We start from the raw sequence: 24,725 nt of genomic DNA on the forward strand, positions 1-24,725 counted from the left end.
GTACTGATATTGGGGTGGTTTTTGTGCTGGTTTTATTCATTGTTGGGCTGGTGAGTTGGGGCTGGTTTTGAGTGGCTGGTTCTGTCACACAGACCTGGCAACCCTGCCTACAGGGAGTAGTAACAGTAGTAGTTTTATTTGCATAAAACATACAGTTTTCACCCACGGTTTCCCTTTTATGAGGCTGCTCAATTACACTGTCTGGTTATATGTATGAGAGAAAATTCTCATCACAAGATATTACACAAAATTCAGCCTGACATATTTGGCATCTTAGGAAAGTTTTATATTGGATTTAAAATAGGCCCACAGTTCTGTGGTTTTGAACAACACTCGGTTACACAGTTTTAGGGGGGCATTCATTGCAATGAGTAGGGAAAGACTGGCAGTTTGTCTGGTTTAATTTTATGTTTTCCAGTCTCCCCTATTTATTTAAAGCATCGTGTATCTCTGAAGTAATTTGTTGAGAGCAGGTCTTCTATTTTCTTTACAGTTCTCTACACTGTCAATTCTGTTTTTCCACAACTAGACAGACCGGAGCATCAGGATCTTTTCACAAATAAAAAATAAACCCTTCAAGCGAGGCTACAGGCCTCCCAGAAGTTATTATCATTAGTCACACCTGCAGGATAACATTATTAGCACTAGTGACGTTCAATTATGATAGGGGGATTACCACACCCGCTATTATTATAACGCCCAAAAAACTAGCACAGGGAGATTATTATGACATAATATTAATGTGATGCATTAACACAATGTGAAGGATTAAACTGTGTGCCTGTGTAAATGATTAATTAAGTATGACGTACAGGTTAAATGAAATGTTTAGCTCCACTGCTCTAATAATGAAACATTTCTCCATCCACACCCCAGGTCAGACAGTTGAAAACTGTTTTTACAGACATCCTTGAGACAACCTCTTCTCCAACCGCTCAATAAAACACTTTGTTAAGTGGAGGCACTTGTTGCTGAAGTGTCGTCACAGACTGTCCTTGTCAGCCGTCACTACATACTGTAAAGAAAATTGTGTTGACGTCACAATACTTACAGTATTACCTCAGAAAAAAAGACAATAGGCCAATAATCTTCATTTGCAGTAAACATAACCAAGCATGGTTTCAAATGTACTGCACTATAATTACACAAATACACAACAAACAAGTTCCACTCAACTGTGATCCCCGACACAGTTGACTGCTGATATATTCATATGTATATATATATATATATATGTATCTGTATAGGCAACTGCCTTGCTGTTTACAAACCACTAACCACAGCTTTATCTGGCCACTGGTTTTGTCCCATGCATATGAACCAGAGTCATTTTCACTCCCTTTTCTCACACTGACACCTGCTTTCTGTCAGCAACTGAAAGTTTAGAATTTGCTCTCTAAGCTTGTCTTTCTCTTGTATTTGTGACCATCAAGATAATAAAATGCCTTTATCTAAACAACACTGCATAAACTGCTATGAAATGTAATGATTCTGAAAGTATTTGAAATACTTGTCTTGTTGGTCTGTGCATGTTAATTACATAGAATTTCAGATGTCATTGTGTTTGTATTGTGTGCATGAAAGCCATCAGGACAGGGCACACTGACCTAGACAAGGTTTGGCCTTTGGTCCTTTCAGCTTTTTAGCGTTGTGTTAATGACACAATTGCCCTGACATTGGTGGATAAATTAAAAGTGAAACTTTCAGTGCCAAACTTTCACAGGAATTGAGGACATTTAAACTGTGTTGCAACATTAATTTAGATAAAATTTTGCAAAACTGGGTTTAACATGAGTAATGAGTCATTTTAAAAGTTAAATGTCCTCAAGTTCAAGTTTAAAGTTAATACTTGATCACATTTTAAATTGGAGTTTTAAGCAACAGGATTTAATATAATATATAGGTTTAGAGTAAAACAAAACAGAGCTTTAAAGACAGGTAATATATTAAATCTTTCTTAATTTTAAGCTAGTTTTAAAGTTTAGGGCAACATAATTTAAAGTTAAACCATGATTTAATCAGGTTTAAAAACGTGTTTTGGTGTGATGCAGCCTTAGTGGTTATAGCTTTGCTTTGGTTTGAACTTGCAATGTGCAATTCAGTGTCACGTTAAATAAAAAGAATATTGTATGAGCAGCTTGTGTTGTGGGTCTCCAGGCAGGAAGGGTGGTAAACTGTATGAGCTCACAGTCTCAGTGCAACTCAGGAGGCAGAACAATAAGGAGTGAGGATTTTATAAACCTGTAGCTGTGTGCAAATTTTATGTGATGGACACCAGGAATGAGCACACTGTTCTGTTTCACTAAGGAAGCGCAGGCAGTAATGTTACATCAGCAAACTCTGCAGGTGCACTTTTTCATATGAGCCCCCTCAGAGGTCACGGTTTCTGTTTGAAGAGGTCTTCATGCTTCATGCCTCCAGTCCTGCTCTGAGGCTTCTGTCTGTATTTATCATGACTTTTCAGTTGAACAGTGCAGAGCTGTGGGACACGAGGCAGGTGCTCTCACAGGCTCAGTCTGCATGAAGTAAGATGTTGGCCTGTCAGTTCTTTGCAGTTCAACTAATCCGTGACCTTAACCAAAGCATGCAAAAGACTGTCCTTTTTGTTAAAACTTTCCATTATGCATTCTCAAATTCCTGGGCCTGGTTGTCTACAAGCAGTGTGCGTGTGTGCAACTGAGGTTTCTGACATGATAGTAAAAAAAAAAGGGATCATAAAGACGGTGTTGAATTAATTATTAACGGCTAATCACTGATAATGTCTCCAAAAGCTCTGGAAATGTGCAAAATCTCGCTGCTTATCACACACTTAGAGGCTGCAAATTATCCAAGCCTGCCTAAGGGGAGATAAGGAAATTCATAAAATCAGCAAAATAAGTCTTTGAAGCAGAAGATTTGTTCCTTTACACCAGCAAAGACAAATTTTGCACAGTACATCATCGCCTCAGAAGTTTTACTTCTGTGATTATAGAGCGAGAACTGAGGAAATTCTTTATCATAGCAGCTACACATGAAAAAGACCACATTTAGGACTGACACTTTTCTGTTTCACACTGATATTCTCAGATCACAAACTGCAGAGGATGAGGTGAAATAAGCACTCTGTAAGTAAATACCTAGATTATAACGTCTTAAAACAGACACATTCGGGTAATGTCAGGGCCTTATATTACTTATTCCTCTTCATGTTCCGAAAGGAGCAATGATTCTTTAATGCCATGCTTTCAAATGCTGTTTGCTCTGATCCCAGTTGGCAAACGAACCTGTTTGTACTGCAAAATGTGTTACCATCTCATTGGCTGTAGTCAGCGGTGTCATCCAATCAGTGGATTGGAAGCTAAAAAGTCAGTGTGACTGCACCCCTGTCAATATTGACAGAACCATCACGGACAGGTAAACTCTGTCTACATGTATGATTGTTATAACTTGTGGAATTACTTGTACACAGTGTGTCGTAATGCAAAACAATTGTTGCTTAAAAACATTTCCATATGTATGACAATGCTATCTGTCTTTATATTCCAAAAAAGTAATGCAAAACATAAATAAAAACAGATTGCATATACTTTTTGACTTATATTCACTTGTTCCTGAGCCCATGTGGTATCGTCTATACAATTATGTGAGTTTGATGCAGTTTTCATGCAGTGCTGCCTGAGGGGTCAAAGGTCACAGGCATTCATTGTTGGTTTTCAGCCTTCCCCCGTACATGCAGAGGTTTCTCTGGATTCTCTGAATCTTTTAATGATATTATGGAAGTAAATTCCTTCACTTCTGTGTTGACAAACTTTGTTCTTGGACTATTTGTCCACACAGTTTCTCACGAAGTGGTGAATCTCACCACGTACATGCTTGAGAATGACTGAGCCTTTTGAGGATGCCCCTTTAATACGAGTTGAACAGGATTTGCAAATCATTCATTCTGTTTTTATTTATGTTTTACACAGTGGTCCAACTTTTTCAGAACTGGAGTTTGTAGATAAAGATACATGATACTCCTACATGAGCAGAAAGTGTTGCTGGATGACTGATACACCCAAAAAATATGAGTGTATATTATTTGTTTATGTCATGTTGCTTAGTGCTGCTAAAAAAAGTAGGACTTTATGTGCATTTTGGTGGTGGTGATTCCCATGAGCGCTCTGGCATTTCCTCACAGGTTACCTAATACACCACACGGTCCCATCCCAGGATCCACTGTGGTCAATGGATTTAACACAAACATGCGTACAGCTGTGTTTAAATTCAAGGGCCCACGCCATAAAACCAGTGCAAACAGGATGCAGTTACAAGATGCACACTGCCACCTAGTGGTATTAGTGGAGGACTCTTTAAAATCCTGGGAATGTATTCACAAATATTCTGAAAACATTACTGACAACACAGAGAGCTCCTAACTTAGCTGAAAAGTTTATTGCAAGGAGTCCTGGTTTAGGAGTGTTTAGGAAACTTCTCAGAGCAAGGAAGGGACTGAAACCTTTATCTAAATGCACTGTTGATAATGGCAATAAAATAGACAAAATTGGTAGAATTTAGTCTCTAAGATGAGTAATTCATGTAAAGAACATTTCTTGAATAAATTGTAAGCCGTGCTTTAAAAATAGCGTACAAAATGTTTGAAAACAGGCCTACTTGTGCAGTAGCCTGATAGCTATTATATTTACTTGTTCATATCTTTTAGTACTTAATATATTTGACATTAAGGGTTGAAGCCCACTGTGTTCATGACTGTCCTTTTGTGAGCCTTCAATGCACAAACATCCAGTGGAAATCAAGTAAACTGTTGCAATATGAGACTGTGAAAGTGCTGTAATTTGGGCTGCAACTAACTGATATTTAATTTTTGATTATTTTCTTGATTAGTTGTTTGGTCCATAAAATATATAACTATGAAAAATGGTGATCCATGTTTCTCAAATCCCAGGGGCCATAATCACAAAGCTTCCTAGAACAAAGGGTTGCTCCTAGTGATGACATCCTTAGGAAAAATTGTAAGAGTGTGGATGTTTTCCATGAATTTTCCCTTTAAGTTAAGAGTAGATGAAGTCAAAAATTATTCACGAAGCATCTTAGCACTTTAGGAGAAAGCGTCTTAAAGGAATAGCTCACCCAAAAATGAAAATGCAGACATTATCGACCAACTTTCATGATGATTTAAGGTCAGGTTTGTTTTTTTTAGTCCACAAAACACTGCTGGAGTTTGACAGGAAGACAGTGTTGCAGAATCTGTGAATACGGTCCCATATTCAATGTATTTTCATACAACAGAGAACTTGTTGGGAGTAAAAAGAATAAAGAAACCCTCCAGACAAATACAGAATGGCACAGATTGGGAAAGTACTGTAGGATTTATTCAATGCCATTATTACAAATTTATAAAATGCTAATGTTCTGTAAGAAAAGCATCGTGTAAAGGAATTCACACAGTTTGAATCCATTAGAAATACATTCAATTTCTTATAAAACTATAATGCATTTTAACACTCCGCTGAGCCTGGTCATGATTGTATTTTAGTATTTTTCATCCTCTTAGTGCATCTTTTTCTTTATAACTGTTTAAAATATACAAACTGTTTAGAAGATCTGGTAAATATGTCAGGTCTGTTACATGAGACCCCACTGAAAAAAAGGGGGGGAATTTAGGGCAAAATAGAGAAAAAAACAACAATAATTACACACTGAAAAGGAACGAGTGAATGGGCAGAAGCTGCAGAGGTGATACTGCATGTAGTGCCAGGGTGTTATGAGTGCAAATAAAACCAAAATGCAGTCATTACCAATGTTGATTTTGCTTTGATAAAAATGCTAGGTGCTCAAATAGCTCACTTAAGGTCCATCCACACCAAGAACTATAACTATGAAAATACTGTTCCAACTCAAGCGGATGGAGGAGGTCACACCTCAGCTATAAAGCTGCAGCCTGGACTCCTCCATTCACTTGGGTTTGAAAGATTTTTACAACTATATTTTTTACAGATCTTGATGTGGATGGCCCTTTATTTTCCTCACAACTCTTTTCCTGAAATCGTCTATGGTTCATCCGTATTTGCAAAACTAATGTGCACCTTTGATAACTGTGGGATCTGCTGACGCTTCTAACTAACAAGAATGTGGGGACCGATCCAACTCGTCCATTCCTGAGGTGAAGAGCAGCTATTTTAGTAAACCTGAAGATGATAGATCTTATCTTTTAAGTCAATCATGAGTGTCCAAACTAAAGGGTTGGTTTGGTTATACTCCTAATGTCAGAGCCCGGGAATGCAGAGTATGAAGATGTTTTTTTTTTCAGGCACTAGTTTTGCTTCTGTAAAACGGTCCCATTAGCAAACAAAAAAGCATACCAACAGATTAAGCATACGAAGCATAAAGCGTAGGTTATGGCAATGCGGGTAACACTCTTGCAGCCTTTCAAAAAAGATATTTAAAAGTGTGCATGAGAGGAGGTTAGATTCAGAATTTATGGAGGCAGAAATAAGATCAAAAAGGCAAATTTTATATTATGTGCATAATGTAAAAATAAGTAAACAAGAAATTAGGGAAACATAATTAAATCAGCTCTATTTGTGCTGCACAGGAATGGAAGACCTTAATGTTGGCAGCCTCATTCTCAGAAGGCATTCACATTGAGTTAGACCTCCATAAATAATGGAAAAGGATGGACCATGGACCAGCAGACGGGGACTCTGTAAACATGAAGACATTCTGCGAACAACACGCAGGGCTTTTAAAGTGGCATCAGACCCATGGATGGGAGCAGAAATAGGGCTTAGATTCACGTCCATGCAAGGCCCCGGGGACGCCAGGTTTCCATTTGCTATGACTGGTCACTTGGTGATGGTGGGACAGGAATACTTGAAAACATGTCAGTTGTTCTTGAGCAGGTCGATGCATCCCTGCAATAGAGTCACATTGTTCTGTGAAGACAGGAGAAAACAGTGTTAATATTCCTGATGAACGGAGTCAATATCTCAACAAATAAAACATTTGAACGCAGATTCATATCCCAGTTAAAATAATGCACGCATTTGCAAAAACCTGCTCAAACCATTAATCTGATTATTAGTAAGCCAATAAGCTTGCTGGGTGATTTTGAAAAAGACACAAGGATGTCATGGACCGTAAACACTGTCACTGTGTCCAGGGGCCTGTTTCAGAATGCAGGTTTAACAAAATCTGACTCTAATCCTGGACTCTCTTACATGAGATGAGAAACTCAGAACGGCTGATCAGAATTAGTTCAATCTACTCGAAGTTCAGTGCTTGCATGAAAGCCATCATCATCAATGGAGCTCAGATTCTATGATTCACCATGGCAACAGGTGAATAAGAGGCAGAGTGTCCATTTTATCTAGCAGAGCTAGACATATGAATGTGTGCCATGCGGATAATGACAAAAGAGGAGTAGAGAAAAGAGACAAGAAGTTAACACTATTACATTTCATTCAGCGTAGTCTACTGATTCATTAGTTACCAGACATGATTTTCCTTAATGGAGAATAAAGTGCTGGAATCTGACTGTTATGTTACATCTAATTTTAAAATATATTCATGAGCTGTAACCTGACGGGAATAAAATGCAGGTGTAAGGAACTGAAGGTGAAAATATGGATCAAACAGATAAGATATTGTTTACTTATAGACCTCTGATCATAAAGTGAGAATCTGACAAAGCACATCCTTTAGATTAGGCCTACATTTAAAATGCAGCAGAAAAAAGACTTTAAAAAGTAGAAGTACTAATTCAACTTCTTTACTCAAGTAAAAGTGAAAGGAGTAGAGAGTACAGATATTTGGGGTCAAATGTAGGGGGTAAATGTAGAAAGTTGTCATAGAAGAAATACTCATGTAAAATACAGACACCTGAAAAATGTACTTAAGTTTAATAATGAAGTATTTGTACTTAGTTACTTTCCATCTCTGTTAAACAGTGATGGGAAGTAGTTGGTAACTTGGTAGAGGCCAATGGGGATACGAATAAATAACTCAATAAAATAAAACTGGCGGAAATTCACTGAAATGATAAAGATTGGAACTGATGATTATTATAAACTTGGACAATATGATAATCATGTATACACAGATATGGATAACAGGTAGCTAAAACAATAAATCAATTTGGATTTCTCCTCTAATTTAATGTCCTTTACTGTGATTTATAATTTTATCTCTTAGAAGATTCAAGGGTAAGTTTGTCTACTCAGTGTGTAAGCAGTGTAACAAGTAGAGACAGGAGGTGTGTGAAAATTGAGTTGTACATAATCTGATGTTTACAACTTCCACTAACACACTGGCAGCATTTTGTGTGGTTTCAAACCGCACCTTGCCACTTAAATATCTCACTTCAACAAATGACTAAATGTTGAAGCCAAACCACACCAATGCTGACCAGCTAGAAAACAACAGACCAGTGTAGATGGCAAATGCAATAAAAAAATCTTCTTTTTGCAGGTAAAATTCAACACAGCAGGTTTAAGTTGTTATAAACTCAACCAATTGCAAAATTGTTGTGAACCAACAGATGCAAAAACATCTGGGGCCAGATGTACAAACATTTCCCACACATAAACTGGCAGTGAGAGTATTAACACATCATTCATACTTAAGGTCCTTCTTACATGCAAGAAAAGTGTGATACGGTTGTGTGAAATACAAAATAAAGTGTCAGAATGTATTATGAACTATTATTAACATTTCTCAACACAAAATGCAAGGATGGATGTCTCCATCTACAAGATTCAGAGAATCATCCAGAAACACTGCAGACGTCTCTGGAGCTCATCTGAGACGGACTGATGCAAAGTGGAAAAGTGTGCTGTGGTCTGATGAGTCCACATTTCAGATTATTTTCAGAACTCATCGACGTCTTGTCCTCGGGACTAAAGATAAAAATCAACCATCCAAATTGTTACCAGTGCTACCTTCAAGAGCTAACATCTGTGATGGTATGGGGGTGTGTTTGTGCCCATGGCATCATGGGTAACTGTCACATCTGTGAAGGCCCCATTAATGCTGAAAGACGCATACAAGTTTTGAAGCAACATAAGCTGCCGTCCAGATGTCTTTTTCAGAGACATCCCTGCTTAAATCAGCAAGACAAAGCCAAGACACATTCTGCACGTTACAACAGTGTGTCTTCATAGTAAAAGAGTTCAGGTACTAGACTGACCTGCTGCAGTCCAGATCTGTCTCAGCACCATGAAGCACAAAATTGAGACCCTGGACTGCTGAGTAGTTGAAATCATATAGCAAGGATGAGGAAGAATTTCACTTTCAAAACTTGTGTCAATTTGTGTCCTCAGGTCCCAAACACATACAGAGTGTTGTTAAAAGAAAAGGTGATGTGTCACAGTGGTAAACACGCCCCTGTCCCAACTTTTTTGGAAAATGTTGCAGGCATCAAATTGAGAATAAGTGTATATTTACAAAAAAATAAAGCTGATCGGTTTGAGCATTAGCATTAGCAGCCAGCTGTATTGTGCAGCTCACCTTGGCATGTTTTATCTCAAGCTCAGCCATCTCTATGAGGTTCTTCCTGAAGGCCACAACACGCCTGCCCTTGAAACTGGTGAGTTCTATGAAGATAACATTGTCCAGTTAAAAAAAAAATGGCTTGCATAGTCATACCATTATACACACAGAGAAATAAGTACAGACAGAGCCTGCATCTCGTACGCATGGATACACAAACCTTTCTTTCCAGACTCCGAGAGCTTGTCAAATTTCTGCAGGCAGTGCTGCTGGTGCTCCTCTGCCTGGGGAATGTCCTTGCTCTTCAGCCGAGCCTTGTCCAAAGCCTTGTTGGAGTTCTCGTAGTCAGCTAACGCCCGAGCTCGCCTGTATAGAAGGTCCTGAAATGTTCCAGAAAATACAACGTGAGAAATAAAAGAATGAAAAAGAAAAACTAAATAAAGTGAACTTCATTTATGCTCTAATAATCCATTAAGCTCAGCATCTGGTGATTCAGAATCTAATTTTATGTTTGCAAAAAATAGATTTTAAGAGCAGACAATTATAATTATCAAGAAAAACATGCACTTACAGGGCTTATTAATGCTCTTGCAATGCTATAATTTAAATCTGAATAGATACTTAATTGGACCTCATGCTGAATACAATAAAAATATGAACATATTGCACTTTGATTGCAAACTGTCTGCTTTGCTGCCCTGGGTCATGCATATTATTTTCTCTACATAATTAGCCTTAAATCTCCATCAAGATTTGCTTATAAAGGACAATAAGGATTAAAACTGAGTCCTGGTTTCTGTTACTCAGCAGAGTGTTTGTTTGTTTTGTATTGTTCTGGCTGGTTGGAATGGGTGGCATTAAGTTGGATTCATCGATGAATAATGAATGTTTTTTAATTTTCTGAAATTGAATTCCCAATTGAATATGAAAACAACAAATGATGCACAGATTCTTCATGAACAAGAAACACAGTTCAGTGTTCATACAAAATTTTGACTCAAATTGTGAAACTTAGTCAGACGTTTATTATATAAATAAATGGATTTAAAATCCAGCTTTTAACATGGGAGTTACATTCTGACCACGAATGCTACTTTGCTGCCAAATAATTGCCAGAAGATTGTAGCTAAGTACTGTAGTTCAAACAAATTGACTACTTCAACGCAGAAACTATAGTTGTAGCATATTACCTTAAAGGGACAGTTCACCCCAAATCATAAATACATATTTTTCTTATTACCTGTAGTGCTATCCATCTGGATAGTTTTGGTGCGAGTCACTGAGTTTTGGAGATATTGGCTCTAGTGATGTCTGCCTTCTCTCCAATACAATGGAAGTACATGCACTTGGCTTGTGGTGCTCAAAGCGCCAAAAGTAAATAAAAAAAAAAAAAATCAACAGCAACGTTTCTTTCCAGAAATCATGACCTGGTTACTAAGGATAATCCACAAACCTTGTTGTGAGCAGTTTCATGTAGGAACTATTTTCTTTCTATGGTAAAATCTGCCAGAACTACTTTCTTTCCACACAGAAGAAAATAGTTCCTACATAAAACTGCTAACAACAAGGTCTGTGGATTATTTTGAGTAACCAGGTCATGATTTCTGGAAAGAGACAATGGTGTTGTATGTGTCAAATGTATATTTTTGAAACTTAAAGCACCTGAGGCTGAGTGTAATTTAGTTTCATTATATTTGAGAGAAGGCAGACATCTCTACAGTCAATATTTCCAAAACTCTGCAACTCACACTGCAACTACCTAGATGGATAAATAGCACTACAGTTAAAAGGAAACTTTTGTATTACTGATTTTGCAGTCAATTGTCCATTTACAATGTTAAATAAATAATATTAATAATATTATAATATTTCCCCTATATTGTTGTATACATTAGTATAATGCACATATGTATTTACATGTTTGAACAATTTCACCCAGGGATCTATAAAGCATTTCTGATTCTGATATTATTTAGTCTCTTTCATAAATAAGGGCTGAAAACTAGTTGAATAAAGTTAAATGATTTAATTTTCACAGTGTCTGTTTAGTCTTGTTTATTCACTGTGTCCACAGAAATGATGATGAACACAGCCATAAAGGAATGCCTATGGTTTTCTCACAGACAAAGGTCAGTCTGTTTACTTTTATGATAACTACATCACTGCATAGCACATTAATATTTGGCTATTTGTGATGCTACATAAAGTAATTGCCACACTTTCTTTCAAACTAATCTGGTCATGGATGTCTGGATTTTGTTCAGTTGTAAGGCACTAAACATAAAGGGAGCTCTATGTGTGTGTGTTTAGTCAGATGCTGTACTTCTTGCCTTGCTTTTAACAACATCAAGCTCGCTGTGGGCTGCACTGTTTCACACAGTGGGAAACTGAAAATCTAATTCCATACTTTTCCATACTGCATAGGGAGTCTGCTGTGAATCTGTGCATCTTGTGTGAAGACAGAAGATAAACATGTCTCACCTTGGCGGCCTGGATGTCTCTCATGTAATATCTCAGCAGCTCTGTGAGTTTCAGCTCCTGGTCAGATGCTACTCTTGCCTCCACTTTCTGTGGGGACACAAATAAAAACATCAAGTAGTTACCGTGATGTATTTACACATCAGGACAAATATTTACAGAGGTGCCTCAGTTTGTTGGTAACTGAAGTTCTACTTACTCTCAGCTTCTCAAACAGGTCTGACAACTTCTCCAGGTGCCTGAGAAAAAAATGTAAAGCTATAACATGATAAAACTCTGCAGTGGTGTCTTTTATTAAGATGTATCTTTATACAATTAGCAGTAAATACCACCACAAGCTAGCTGTTTAAAACTGTCAAAGCTCTGATTTGTTGCACCACATATGCCTCTAAATAAAAATCATTAAATTACACATTGCACTCACTTCTTATTTGCTGTACTATCATCAGCAGAGAGACTGCTCAGAGTGGCAGAGACGTGAATGTAATCATCCGCAATATCTGTAACAGAAAACAGCGATCAAAACTAAGCAAATTCCAAACATAAATTCATTTATTCCTCTTTAATATGACAGTAATGTTAAAACCATCTAATACTTTTGTGTGCACGGGTCATCTTCTCTGCTTTGGCAGTGGAGTCTTTTATCTTGCTGTAGTAGTCGAGCAGGAATGTCTTCTCCTGCTCGAAAAAGTCATCGACTTCCTGTGGAGGTAACAAACACACAGACAGAAGGTAAATGGGGATGTGGTTATGGCACTGCATTTGTAATGCTGTCATGTACATTCTGTATGCAGAAGCCTCACCTTTATTCCTGAGATAAGGACCTCATCAGCTGATTTCACCATGTTTTTAAAGAATCCTCCAAACATTTCCTTGGCATTCTTTCTTCTCACACTGAGCTATAATGTCAGAAATTAAAAAGGACACATATTAAATCTGTGAGAGGAATATGATTTATTTGTTAAAGCTTATTATATGACCCTGTGGGAACTAAGAAGGAACTGAAGTAAGCTCTGTGACTGTACCAATAGTTCATTTTTTGTATCATTATGTGACCACAAAAACATGCAGCCTACGCTCCTTTATCAGACTAGTACCTGACTATATAAAGTGTTTAACTTTTAGCTACGCTCTGTTAGCAAACACTACAGCCAGTAACTGACAAAGACTACACAGATAAGCATAACTGCTGATCACAGCAGGATGTAAGCCATGTGTCACACGTCTCCAGTAAACACTACTTCCTCTCTTTCCAACTGACAACTCGGGAAAGGAAGTCAGCATTATGAGAAACTCACATCCTGGTCATACTCTAAGAAAATCTGGAAGTTTCTGTCTTTGCTTAAAATGGGGTGAGAGGACAATCTCTGCAGGAAGACTTCATGCACTTGGACAGTTTTCTTGAAGACAGCCAGGTATTCACTGTAAATAAAAGAAAAGAGCACATATGACAAAGATAATGGACACAGAAAGAAGCTTTTGTAAAGGATCTAACGTGACACTGTCCAAAGGATATAATACAATGTGGACTGTTTTGTTTGAGTGTCACACTCACGCCTCCAGCTCCTGCTTCATTTTAGTGTACTCATCCTTGGTCATAGTGGCTTCACCTTCGCCTAGTTTGTGCATCTTCTCTCTCGGGCTCTCAAAGTCAGGCTTTGGAGGCGCTGGAGGAATCTATGAATGAATAAAGCAGGAAATAAACTACTTAAAAATTCATGACCGGTAAAATTGTCTTAATGTGTAATATACAATACAATTTTGTGAAAATATTTTTCAACGGATAAGTGTTCTTTAGGAATCTGCACATAACAACAAACACAAATTTAAACTGAGTACACAGGCACCAAAGAAAAGTGGCAATAATAAAGATAATACTGTCTAGTTGTCTGAATTAAGGTTGGAAATTTTGTGCATTTTCCCTAACTGATAGTTGAGTTTACTTATTCAACAAATATCCCTGCCAGCAAAAAAACAATGTCAAATGAGGCCCACTTATTTCCATTTCTAGATTTATACATTTTTAATCAGGTAAATTCTTAATGGCAGTTAATCTATTAATGATTGATCATCATATCCCTAATGAGAATAATGTTTGCAAGAAGCCCAACTCACTATAAGTCCAGCATAGTCCTCTGTCTCAACCAGAGTGTCATGTAACCAGATGAAGTCTTCATGCTGCCTGGGAACAGAGAATTCCGGCTTCTGGAAAGAGCTAAGTGTGGTCTGGGAAGAGACGTAATATTATAGTAGTTTGTAAAGACAACAACATTATCAGCAAATACTCTTATACAATGTCTTAACGGTTAGAAGCAAGTTAGTGTGTTGGAAAAACATGTGTGTACCTTTGTATGGACAGTAAACTTGACTTTGTCTCTTTCACAGAGTGCATCAGGAATGTCAATGAGAAGAGAGGCATCATTGTTTAGATCCACAGACACTGAGCGAATCTAAGGAGAAAGAAAACATTACGGTAACCAAAAAATGTAGCCAGCTGATTTTCTGTGATATCTTCTCATCTTATGACTTCATCATAACCTCCATATTATTCACTTTATTTTGTTTTGATCCAACAGTTTGCCTCTGATGTTATAACTGTAAGAAGCTATTCTGCATGTAGCAGAAACATTAATTAAGCACAGCTCATAACTGTTGCATTTTGAATACTGGTTCAGTAACTCCAATAACTGTAATTCATCAGTCAATGTTCATAACTAAGCCAGCAATACAAATCATCAGTGTCTGGAGTCTCCTCTAGCTTGACAATAACAGTTCAGTTAGCAGCTACGATGTTGAGAGGAGAGCCCTCACAGTGAGGTCAAGATACACAAAAGAAAAACATGTGAAACCAGGAACAGTCTCAATCCACAGAGCTCATGAAGACACTTTTTTCCTCAAGTGTACAGGGACCCTCAGAAATTCAGAGAAGCACAAAAGTCTAGTGCTGCAAATCATTCTTCCATGAGTTTAGAGCTTGAAGTGTTGGGTAAAAAAGTCTGGAGGCAATTAGTTTTGGATCTGACAACAGACACAGAGTCCAGTCCTGCTCTTACTTCCACACCTTTGTAGATCTGCTTTGTTATGCCAATATGAATAAACATAGCCTTCACTATTTACTCTCATGCTGGTTAAAGAATACACCTTACACTCAAGTTTATTGGGTGCACCTATCATGAAGGATATAATGTTCAGTTACTGTTGTTTTTGTGGTCATTATTGAGGCTGTAGATTGTAATCGAACCTGATTTATAGATGAGATGGACAAAATATTAGAAACTCTTCTCAGCACAATATAATTCAACAGCATGGCAAACTACATCCTCCATCCAAAATCACCATAAAGTTGAGTAAACACATCATAAAAAAGGAACCTGCCATGAAAGAGTTAGCTAGACACCTGCCAGAATGCTAATTTCTCACATTCACGACATACAGAAACATGAAACACTTACATGTACAAAACTTTGTACAGTTGTTATAGTATTAATTGCTTTTTGAGTTGTGGAGTGAATAAATGTATTGCTTGAATTCTTTACTACAGAGGACACAGCATGGCTTCCTAGCTTTAAATACATTTATGATTATGGATTTTTTGCCATTATCTTAATAAGATTATCATAATAGATTTTCATGATAGATAGTTATATCATGAAATGAAATATGAGTTGTCTTTTCCTGGTTTTAAAGGCTGCATTACAGTAAAGTGACGTAATATGCTTAATTTACCAAACTGTTCTGCTATTCTGTTATTTGTCTTTACCCACTTATAGTCAATACAACACAATACATCATAAATTTTATCCAGCTAAAGCTTTATTTTGCCATTGCCCAACTGTAAGGAATTTCTGGCAAAATCTTGGTGATTTTATTGCTGAAAATTTTATTTTGCTTTGGACAAGCTCACATCTTGTACTCCACTGAGTTGCCACAGGCCAGAGTGGTCCACATTTCTGCAGTATAGTAGTTTAATGGAGTGAAAAAGAAATACCTTAGTTAGGCTAATGTCATTAAGAGGTATGTTACTTTCCTGTAACTTTAACGTTTACTACAACGTTAAAGTGCAGTTAACAATTAACCGTTGCATGTTTTAACACGTTTAGCAAGTTAGGCAACATTAGCAAATTAGCAACACTTTTCTGCATACACACAGATTGACACTCTCAATAACCGTAACCCACTTATTGGTAGCGTTATCGATTAAACGTTAGCTAGCTTTAGCCAGAAGCTAGCGTTGTGTAGACAGAAAACAGTACAAGTTAGCGGTAATAACTTAGCCAGTTAACCTAGCTAACAGTCCTAAATGCAACCGGAGGTGACTTTTTCACATGCCAGAGCCCATTAAACTTACCTTTTCCTTATTGCTTTCGTCTATAGTGGATGTCATGATGGTACTGAAATTGATAGAAGTGTCAAAAATAGGCCAACAATCCAAATAACAAAACTATGTGCAGGAAGCTCTCCCTCCGCTAGCCGCTGCCTGACGAGCTGTCAAATCGTTTTTTGTCGCCCCAATCCAGTGAAAAACCAATTCCAGCCTTAAAGTGAATGTGATTGGACAATATTGAATTTACCAATGCTATGATTGGTTTATATCCGAGTCAATCATACCACCTTTCTGTAACTGTAGTTATACATTTTTTAACAATAGTTTTATGCAGTGGACAACAATACTGCATTTCGTTATCATTGTCTAACCAACAGACGAAGTATAATAAGCAGAAAAAATAAATGGAAGTAACTCGAATGACTACAACCGAGTCAATAAACACACGGATGTATTTCAATGATACACTGCACATTGTGGGTAATGTATTTTCTATCGTCACAAACAAAACCAAAAACAACCCGGAAGTTTTTTTAAAATTAAAAATGAAACATTTCCGATCAATAAGGGATAGACACCATAACGACACCTAACACTATTCGAAATTAAAGGCTCTTGAAATAAGAAAAAATGGCCCGGAAATGCCTGCTACGGCCCGTGTTTAGAAAGCAACCAAAAATTTGTACAACTCTCGCGAGATTTTGTACACTTGTTTCTTTATTTTGCACGTTGTACATATAAGTTACGTGTCAACGCTGTGGTTAAAATGTGAATGTGTTTAGGGACATAAACACATTTGATTAGGGTTAAAGAAAGATAATGTTTTGGGTTAAAATGATCGCTCTCACGAGATCTTTCGCCAATCTGGCGTTCCCTTCCAGATACGTCTCTAGCTACGGAAGTTTGTGCGTCAGTAGAGGCGCGCCGTTTAGAAACACTTGTTTTTCGTCCGCCGAGTTCTTTGGAGCATGTTGGGGCAAGTACCGTCACCAAATTGAGGACATAACTCTTCAATATACGGTGAAATCATTGAAACCGTTTTATGTACATGTAGTTTGACAGTTGATACATTACAGTCATCCAAGCTTTTTGTGTAAAAGTCCCCAGAATGTTCGCTTTTAAACGCGTGGTGTCCATTGGAGGCATCATTGTCCCTCAATGCACCTCCCTCTCTGTGAACAACTTTTCTGCTTGTCATTGCCTAAACTCCCGAAAGAGACCCAGCCCGTACAGCTCTGTGGACAGTGAGCGCTACTCATTTCTGGTGAAGTCTGTCATGTCATCGAGGGTCAGCTCCCAAACCCCGGAGACCCTCCAAGTGGAGGACGAGCACATGTACGGACCTGTTGTCAAGGCTAAGACGCCCTCATCAGGACCAACTATGAGGACACCTAAAACTCTTCATCCCTTTTCGCACTGCGAGGAGGTTTTAGAAACAGAGGAGCCAGAGTCAGGACCTCCATCCCGGATTGCTTTAAACCGGGGGAAGTCTTCAGCACCGAGTGTGACCCGCATCCTTCAGCAGACACTTTCCCCTGATCAGATCTTCTACCTGGAGAGGTGGAAGAGGAAGATGATCGCAGAGCTGGGAGAGGAAGGCTTCAAACAGTACAGTCAGAGTGAGTTTGTAACAGTATAACAATAATGTAACCTGCTATCGAATCGGTGAGGTGTGGGTCTGGGCGATAAATCGATATTATACCAATATTGTGATATAAGGCAAGATATAGTCTTAGATTTTGGATATCGCTATATCACGATATGGCATAAATGTTGCCTTTTCACGGTTTTAAAAGCTGTTTTATGGAAAAGTGAAGCAATTTTCTGAACTCACCAGACTGTTCTAGTTTTTCCAGTATTTACCTTTACCTATTGAATCCATTCCCAGGGTTCAAATTTAGGGATACACGATTGGATAAATGATCAGCCCATATTAACCTATCAAGCTAAATTTGTTTATATTAGATGATAAATATCAGCTAGAATTTAATTAGAATTTTTAGACAACATGCTCTACAAAATCTAAGGTATGCTTTTTTTTGGATGAACTTTGAAAAACTGACTGAACATTTCAAGAACTGTTCTTTGTTATTGTTGTAATAGTGATGCCAATTAGATTTTGTCAAGTCAGAGCTGTGGAAAATTAAAATTAAATTATCAATCTCTGCTCACCTCTCCATTCTTACCTTTAGGTGTGCATAAAGTACAGGTTAAATGAACATCTTAAAATAAAAAATGTGAAAATATGAGTTATTTTATTGGTATTAGCTATGAGAAACAGGTAGTTATTGGTATTGGCTGAAAAAAAATCACATTGTGCATCCCTATTCAAGTTTTTTTTTTTTTTACTTTTCCCAAGTGTGTCAAACATGTTATTGCCCAAAGACAATTTTACTTTCCCCTGTACAAATTGTTCCATTTATTAGTGTTTATAAAATAACAAAAACTAAAGTTGATCGTCATTTTAAATCTAGGGCTGCAGCCTCGATAAAATGTCAGAACAAATGTTTGTTTTGTCAGCGTAAAACCCAAAGATAACCAGTTTAATATGACAATAAACAGAAAAAAGTGAAGCAAGCAGACAGTCCTTATTGTTAAGCCATGATTAGTGATGATTATTTATAAAAAAAAAAAATCTAATTGTCTTAATATTTTGTGAAAGCACCAATAGTCACCCCAACAGAATTAACACAATTTTTGTGTATTTGGTCAAAGATACAGTGAATATGATTTTGTCAATATTGTCCATTCCTACTACATGATCAAATGTTTGTCATATGGTATGTTAGTGTGGTGTGGTATCTATAATGTGGCTATTTTTAGAAGCTGGAGGACAAACTGAAAAGTAACCGACAGTTGTTGTGTTCAATCAGATTTATTCAGACAAGGGAAGCTGTTCCATTTAGCTGTGGAGGACGCTCTGACGTCAGGAGAAACATGGAAGAACAGAAATCCTTCAGAGACACCAGAGTACCCAGCGGAGGTTCAGGGATACATGGAGAGCATCTCTCACGTCCTGGAGGACGTCAGAGCAGTGAGAGCCATTGAGAGCACTGTGACACACGACGCGCTCAACTATGTGGGGATCGTTGATTGTGTCGCTCGCTACAGGTAAACATTCAGAATTGCGGACTAACCAGACTGGATTTTTTTTCTCACCACCTTCATTTATGCTTACAGTTCATTTTTTATCTGCAGGGGTGTGCTGTGTGTTATTGACTGGAAGACTTCAGAGAAGCCCAAACCATTCCTGAGCAACACATATGACAACCCTGTTCAGGTGGCAGCCTACGCTGGAGCTCTGAACAGTGATGGCAACTACAAATACCAGGTACAGACAGTTACACAAGTTACAGGTTATATATTTATAGTAAATATCTCATGTTTGCTGTATTCCACTGTTAACCTCATTGATCTTTTCACACTGCAGGTTGAAAATGGACTGATTGTCGTAGCCTATAAGGATGGCTCACCTGCTCACGCTCATAAGCTGAGCTCCGAGCTGATGTTGGAGTACTGGAACACCTGGTTGGTTCGTCTGGAGCAGTTCACAGAACAGAGGTAAAGCACTCACACAGTTTTTTAATAAATCATAGATTTTATTCATAAATAAAATCATATCCATGCTGTTTGATTGTGTCGTCATTACCCAGTGAGCACCAGTCAGGATTTCAGAGTTGATTCCTGGTTAGAAAAATGGTTGATATTCAGGCTGAATGACCTCTTTTCAACCCGCTAAAACGTCAACATGCTGGCTCAGGATGCTGCTGTTGGCCAGAGGATGAGCGAGAGTAAAGCAGCCTGTATAACCAGACAGTTTTTACATCAAACACAGTGAATTAAGGATTAATATTAACCAAACCAGAGCTGATGTTTGCTGAAGCAGTGGAAAGACTGGACAAGATGTATGTTTTACAGAGTTAAAGAGAGAGTAAAAGAGACAAACATGAATTCAGGTTCACTACGTTGTTTGCAAACTGTTTTTTTTCTGGTGTTTGCCTACAGCTAAAACTGTGATGTAATCATGACATCAGCCAAAAAAGGGTCTATAGTAGGGATGAGCCGATCTGATATTCAGTACTGGTATCAGTCTAATACTGGCCAAAGTCACTGGATCGGATATCGAAGGAAAAGAAATCCAAAATGATCCAGTAGCCGAAACTATCATCCATTACTTCAGCAGCAGCAGTGCATCATCACTGCTGCGTGGAGTGTTTTTTTAAGCTCCAAAGGCAAAAGAGCAGAAGGCAATTTAATGAATGTCTGAATGTTGCTGACCAATCACAAACGCTGCTAAAAGTTCTCTGTGTGAAGATGTTTTTAAATATAAAGAAGAAATAGTATTGTATAAATGAGCCAAAATGTATATTTAACAGCTTAGTTGTTCATGAGAAGGAAAAAGACGGTGTCAGCTTGGTATCTGTATCGCCAAATACTCAAGGCTGTGGTATCGATATCAGTATCGGACATGTAAAAATGGAATTGATCCATCCCTGGTCTGTGGCACACTGACGAATTTATTGCTTCAGTGAACTACATTTCCCATCAACACTGACTCGACATCCACATGAAAAGTGCTGAGTTTTCCTTTTAATTAAAAAAAATAAAATCTGATGACTAAAGACTCCTGTTATTTTCTAAACATATGTTAATTAATATGTGCATCAAAAGATTTTTTTCTGTTCTTTTCAGATCCAGCCATGCATCAAGTGCTTGAGATGAAATATGTGATCTGCACGGGCATGTCCATGAAGCAGGTTATGTTAGTTTGAGGCAACTGAACCTGGACTGAAAATACGACACGTTCCAATGCAGTGGCACGAGCCTTTCCACCCTAATTTCTGACAAGCACTTTCAGTTCAACTCAGGTTTTTTCTGTGCTTCAAAAGCACATTAAATAGCTCACAACAATTCAGTTCATTAGAATATTTTACAAATATGTATCGCCCTTCTTTGAGGCATTTAAAGATCATTGATTTCATGCCAAGTCATTCTAAATTTGGGAACTTCAGTGAAGCCCATTTTTGTAAAGAGCCTGTAGGAGACCTTGTTCTCCTCCTCAATGAAGCAGAACACTGGGTGACCCTGAGCGTGGAGTTTCCTGGCCATGGCGCTGACCACGACTTTGGCGTAGCCTTTCCCCCTGTGCTCTGGCAGGGTGTACAGCATCCCCATGGCACCTGACGAGTAGGTCAGGATCCAGGACACAGGCTTCGCTTCTGCATCCAGCGCGCAGCATGAGGGGAAGTTTGCGAGCATGTTCCGGATCATCCTGACGGCCTCGTCGTTCTTCGCAAACTTCCAGGTCTTATTCACCAAACCGACGTGCGATACATCCAGAGAGCCGACCGAGATCTCTGAGCTGATGAAAAACAGAGCAGAAACCTGTTATTAATGAATTATTAAAACCTAACATAATGATGTTGTCACACACTGGACACTTATATTACGACATGTATAAGCTCTACCTGTCTACTGAGGGAAGTTTGGACACATCCTCCAGTATCATCATGTGACACAATGACACTTGTCTGCTGGGCGCATCTTTTTCTGTCGTCACTGCTTTGACTGTTTCAGTGTGGGCATAATCCATTCCTTGGACAGAAGTAATGCAGTTATTTTTTTTTACTAAACAATAATAATAATAATAATAATAATTATAATAATTATAATAATTATAATAATAATGATAAATGTGTGAACGTGAATTTGGGATTTGTATTTTATTTTATTTCTGGGAAAATATATTATTTAAACAGGATTAAAGATTCCAGTGATTCCTTTTATCAGAAGTGATTATAACCATGTGGATGTGTTTTGAAGATAAAGAAATGTCACAAAGTTGCTCAGATATTTTGGATATTTTTACATAGGCATATTGGAATAGACAGAGTCTGCTCTCTTTTGATATGAATCCGCTCGTGAAACTATTGTGGGGTCGTGTGGAGATGGTGATGCTACAACAACTGTCTAAAGTTGAGGTTAAAAACTTGGAAAATTCTTAAAAATTAGCCGGTGCGTGCCATCACTTTGCAACATTCACCAAAAATGTTTTAGATGTTTCCCTGCAGAAACACATCTGATTCAAATGAATAAGTTGTTATTATGATCATTTGAATCAGGTGTGTTGGAAGAAGGAAACATCTGAAACATGCACAGGTGCAGGGTTGGGAGTGGCTCTTTGCTGCTTTAACCAAATATGGAAATGATAAGAAAATGTTTATTTTTAAAAAAACATTTCAATTTTCATTGGTCATTTTCATAATTTTCATTTTATATAATTATTGTCCAGGTAGACAGATTCATTTATTTCTCCTTTTTTCTCATTTGTCTTCTTCTCTTCCTTTATTCATCTTCCTCTACTTCCTCCATCTTCTTCTCCTCAGAATTCTTGCCCCAAATCACTGCTGTGTAGCTTTACTAGCACTTCAGTCTGACGGGGGCCATTTAATCATTCAGATACTGAAATGGTATTAAGGTACTTTGTACTCATAACTTTTTGTGGTGTGGAAATATAGCAGAAAATTGTGCCATCTCTCTGTCAGATAACTAAATGATAAGCCATAACAATGGAAGGACTTTGAATGCAATTAAAGCTTGGATAATAAAACTCTAAGAGAAATGTATAGTTTAAAGACAGCGGTGCAAAAGTAATGTGTCATGTCATTGAAAAATGTAGGAACATGGTACTTGTAGTCAGTTACTGAATACACAAATGCAAAAAGTTTAAATCTCATTAACTGGCTGCATGTATTTGTACAAAAATTGTTTTGCACAAGCTCGAGTCAGACCCCAATTGATGCATGAATTTTGACAATAAGTGATTAAAGTGGGCATTGCATATTACAACAAATTAAAAATTTCACAATCCTTCTAAAACTTATCATGCTTAAGTGTTATAGATCAATAAATTATTCACTCTCACTGGTGTTAATGCAGTGTTAATTGCCTGCAGAACTAAGTTAATGTTTAGTGGCAACTTTTTTTGGTAGCAGGTGGACTGTTGACCTCAAGCAAATATTGAAACATTGCGTTTTAGCTGTTATCTCAAAAACTAAAAAAAAGGCTGACCTGTTCTAAAAATGTCTTTTTTGCAACCTGCTGGGACCCCCTGCTTACAGTACAGAATGAAAGATAAATATTACTCGAGACTGAAAAGAACACAAGTTTTACCAAGACAAAGGTATCTGGTCCAATCAATGACAGACGACTTTGTCATGATTTCAGCTAGAATAACTTCATCTTTTGCAAAAACCACGGTGTCTTTGAAGAGATCACCCTTCTGTAAGAAAAATAAAGAGCCTGTATATGCATTGCAGAAAAATATAAAAAAAAAAAAACATATACATACTGTATATTTAACACATAGATTAGTACTTGTTCACATTGTGGTTTACAGACAATGACACTGAAATCTGGCCACTTGTCCACGAAAAACTTTACAGGGTCTGATCTGATTGATCTGTTTCTGAGCACCAAAGTGCCATAAACCTTAAAAATAAATAAATAAATCGTTTAATTGTAATCCCCAAAACGGTTTGATCAGTTATTAAGGCAGTGAATGTATTCAATGATGTTGTTAAGAAAAACGAACAAACAAAAATAAGAAAATATTATTCAACATCGTCCTAAAAGAGATTGCAAGAGTAAGTGAAAGTAGAGCTGACTGAACGCACCGGTAGTGACTGAGGTAAATATCTTCCCAGCAATGATTCAGCACTTTTCAGCTGCTCTCCGGTAATTTCCATGGTATGTTTATATCTAGTATTATTTTTCTAGTCTAATAACGAAAAAATGTACCGCGGTCCGGACTACAGTGTTGAAAGTTTGCATGCGAGTCTGAGGGAACGCTTCCGGCTGGTTTTGTTGGCCAAGGGAACGCTTGGTTTGCGAAACTCTCGCGAGATTTGTACGCGTTTTAAAATTTAAACATGCCGCTTGCACATATGAATCATGTTTATAATGTTTAACTCTGCGGCTAAGATTTTCATAGGCTTACGGACGAGGATCACTTGGTGAAAGTTTGGAAAAAGTCATGGTTTGGGTTAGCATGATAACCCTCGCGAGAGCTTTTTCGCAGGTCTGGGGTTCCCTTCTAGATACGAAAAACCTGCACATTTCTGTCTAGTATGCAGTAGAGCTGTTTAGCATTACAGAAGAATTTGATTTACAAAATAAGCAAATAATATAGTATTAAGATATAATAAATATAATAAGAAACATATAATTTTAAATTTATTTTTTGTACCTGTTCTTATTGGGTAACACAATGATAAATGAAATTAAATTTATCATAATAAATAAATAAATAAATTCGCTATGGCAGTGGTTCTTTACCTTTTCTTATGGCACAAAAAACCCTTGACAAACCCTTGAAAAAAAGAGTTCTCCCAGGATTTCAACAATCCTGGAAGAACTCTTTCTTCCAAAAATGGTTCTTTGGATGAAAAGGATT

General features: G+C 37.6%; 3 protein-coding genes across 3 annotated transcripts; 1 reads left to right on the forward strand and 2 right to left on the reverse strand.

Moving 5' to 3' along the window:
• Positions 1-5,329: 5,329 nt before the first annotated feature.
• snx5 (sorting nexin 5) lies at positions 5,330-16,455 on the reverse strand. Its single transcript, XM_084735938.1, has 13 exons — positions 16,295-16,455; positions 14,292-14,396; positions 14,062-14,172; positions 13,502-13,623; positions 13,245-13,368; positions 12,750-12,845; positions 12,543-12,648; positions 12,371-12,446; positions 12,146-12,185; positions 11,950-12,036; positions 9,689-9,848; positions 9,487-9,572; positions 5,330-6,914 (listed from the first exon to the last, which is right to left on the reverse strand). Exons 1-13 carry the CDS (start codon positions 16,328-16,330, stop codon positions 6,864-6,866), a joined length of 1,200 nt encoding a protein of 399 aa, XP_084592064.1. The 5' UTR covers positions 16,331-16,455; the 3' UTR covers positions 5,330-6,863.
• Positions 16,456-17,192: 737 nt separating this feature from the next.
• On the forward strand, positions 17,193-21,244 carry mgme1 (mitochondrial genome maintenance exonuclease 1). The gene is made up of 5 exons (XM_084735910.1): positions 17,193-17,889; positions 19,144-19,381; positions 19,469-19,601; positions 19,701-19,831; positions 20,963-21,244. The coding sequence occupies exons 1-5, from the start codon at positions 17,379-17,381 to the stop codon at positions 20,985-20,987; spliced, it is 1,038 nt and encodes a 345-aa protein (XP_084592036.1). The 5' UTR covers positions 17,193-17,378; the 3' UTR covers positions 20,988-21,244.
• LOC146315173 (glycine N-acyltransferase) lies at positions 21,233-24,124 on the reverse strand. The gene is made up of 5 exons (XM_084735911.1): positions 23,947-24,124; positions 23,648-23,761; positions 23,444-23,552; positions 21,739-21,865; positions 21,233-21,632 (listed from the first exon to the last, which is right to left on the reverse strand). Exons 1-5 carry the CDS (start codon positions 24,016-24,018, stop codon positions 21,233-21,235), a joined length of 822 nt encoding a protein of 273 aa, XP_084592037.1. The 5' UTR covers positions 24,019-24,124.
• Positions 24,125-24,725: the final 601 nt, after the last annotated feature.

Source organism: Lutjanus erythropterus, chromosome 14, assembly GCF_056507025.1.
Source record: "Lutjanus erythropterus isolate fLutEry1 chromosome 14, fLutEry1.hap2, whole genome shotgun sequence".
Classification (NCBI taxonomy): Eukaryota; Metazoa; Chordata; class Actinopteri; order Lutjaniformes; family Lutjanidae; genus Lutjanus; species Lutjanus erythropterus.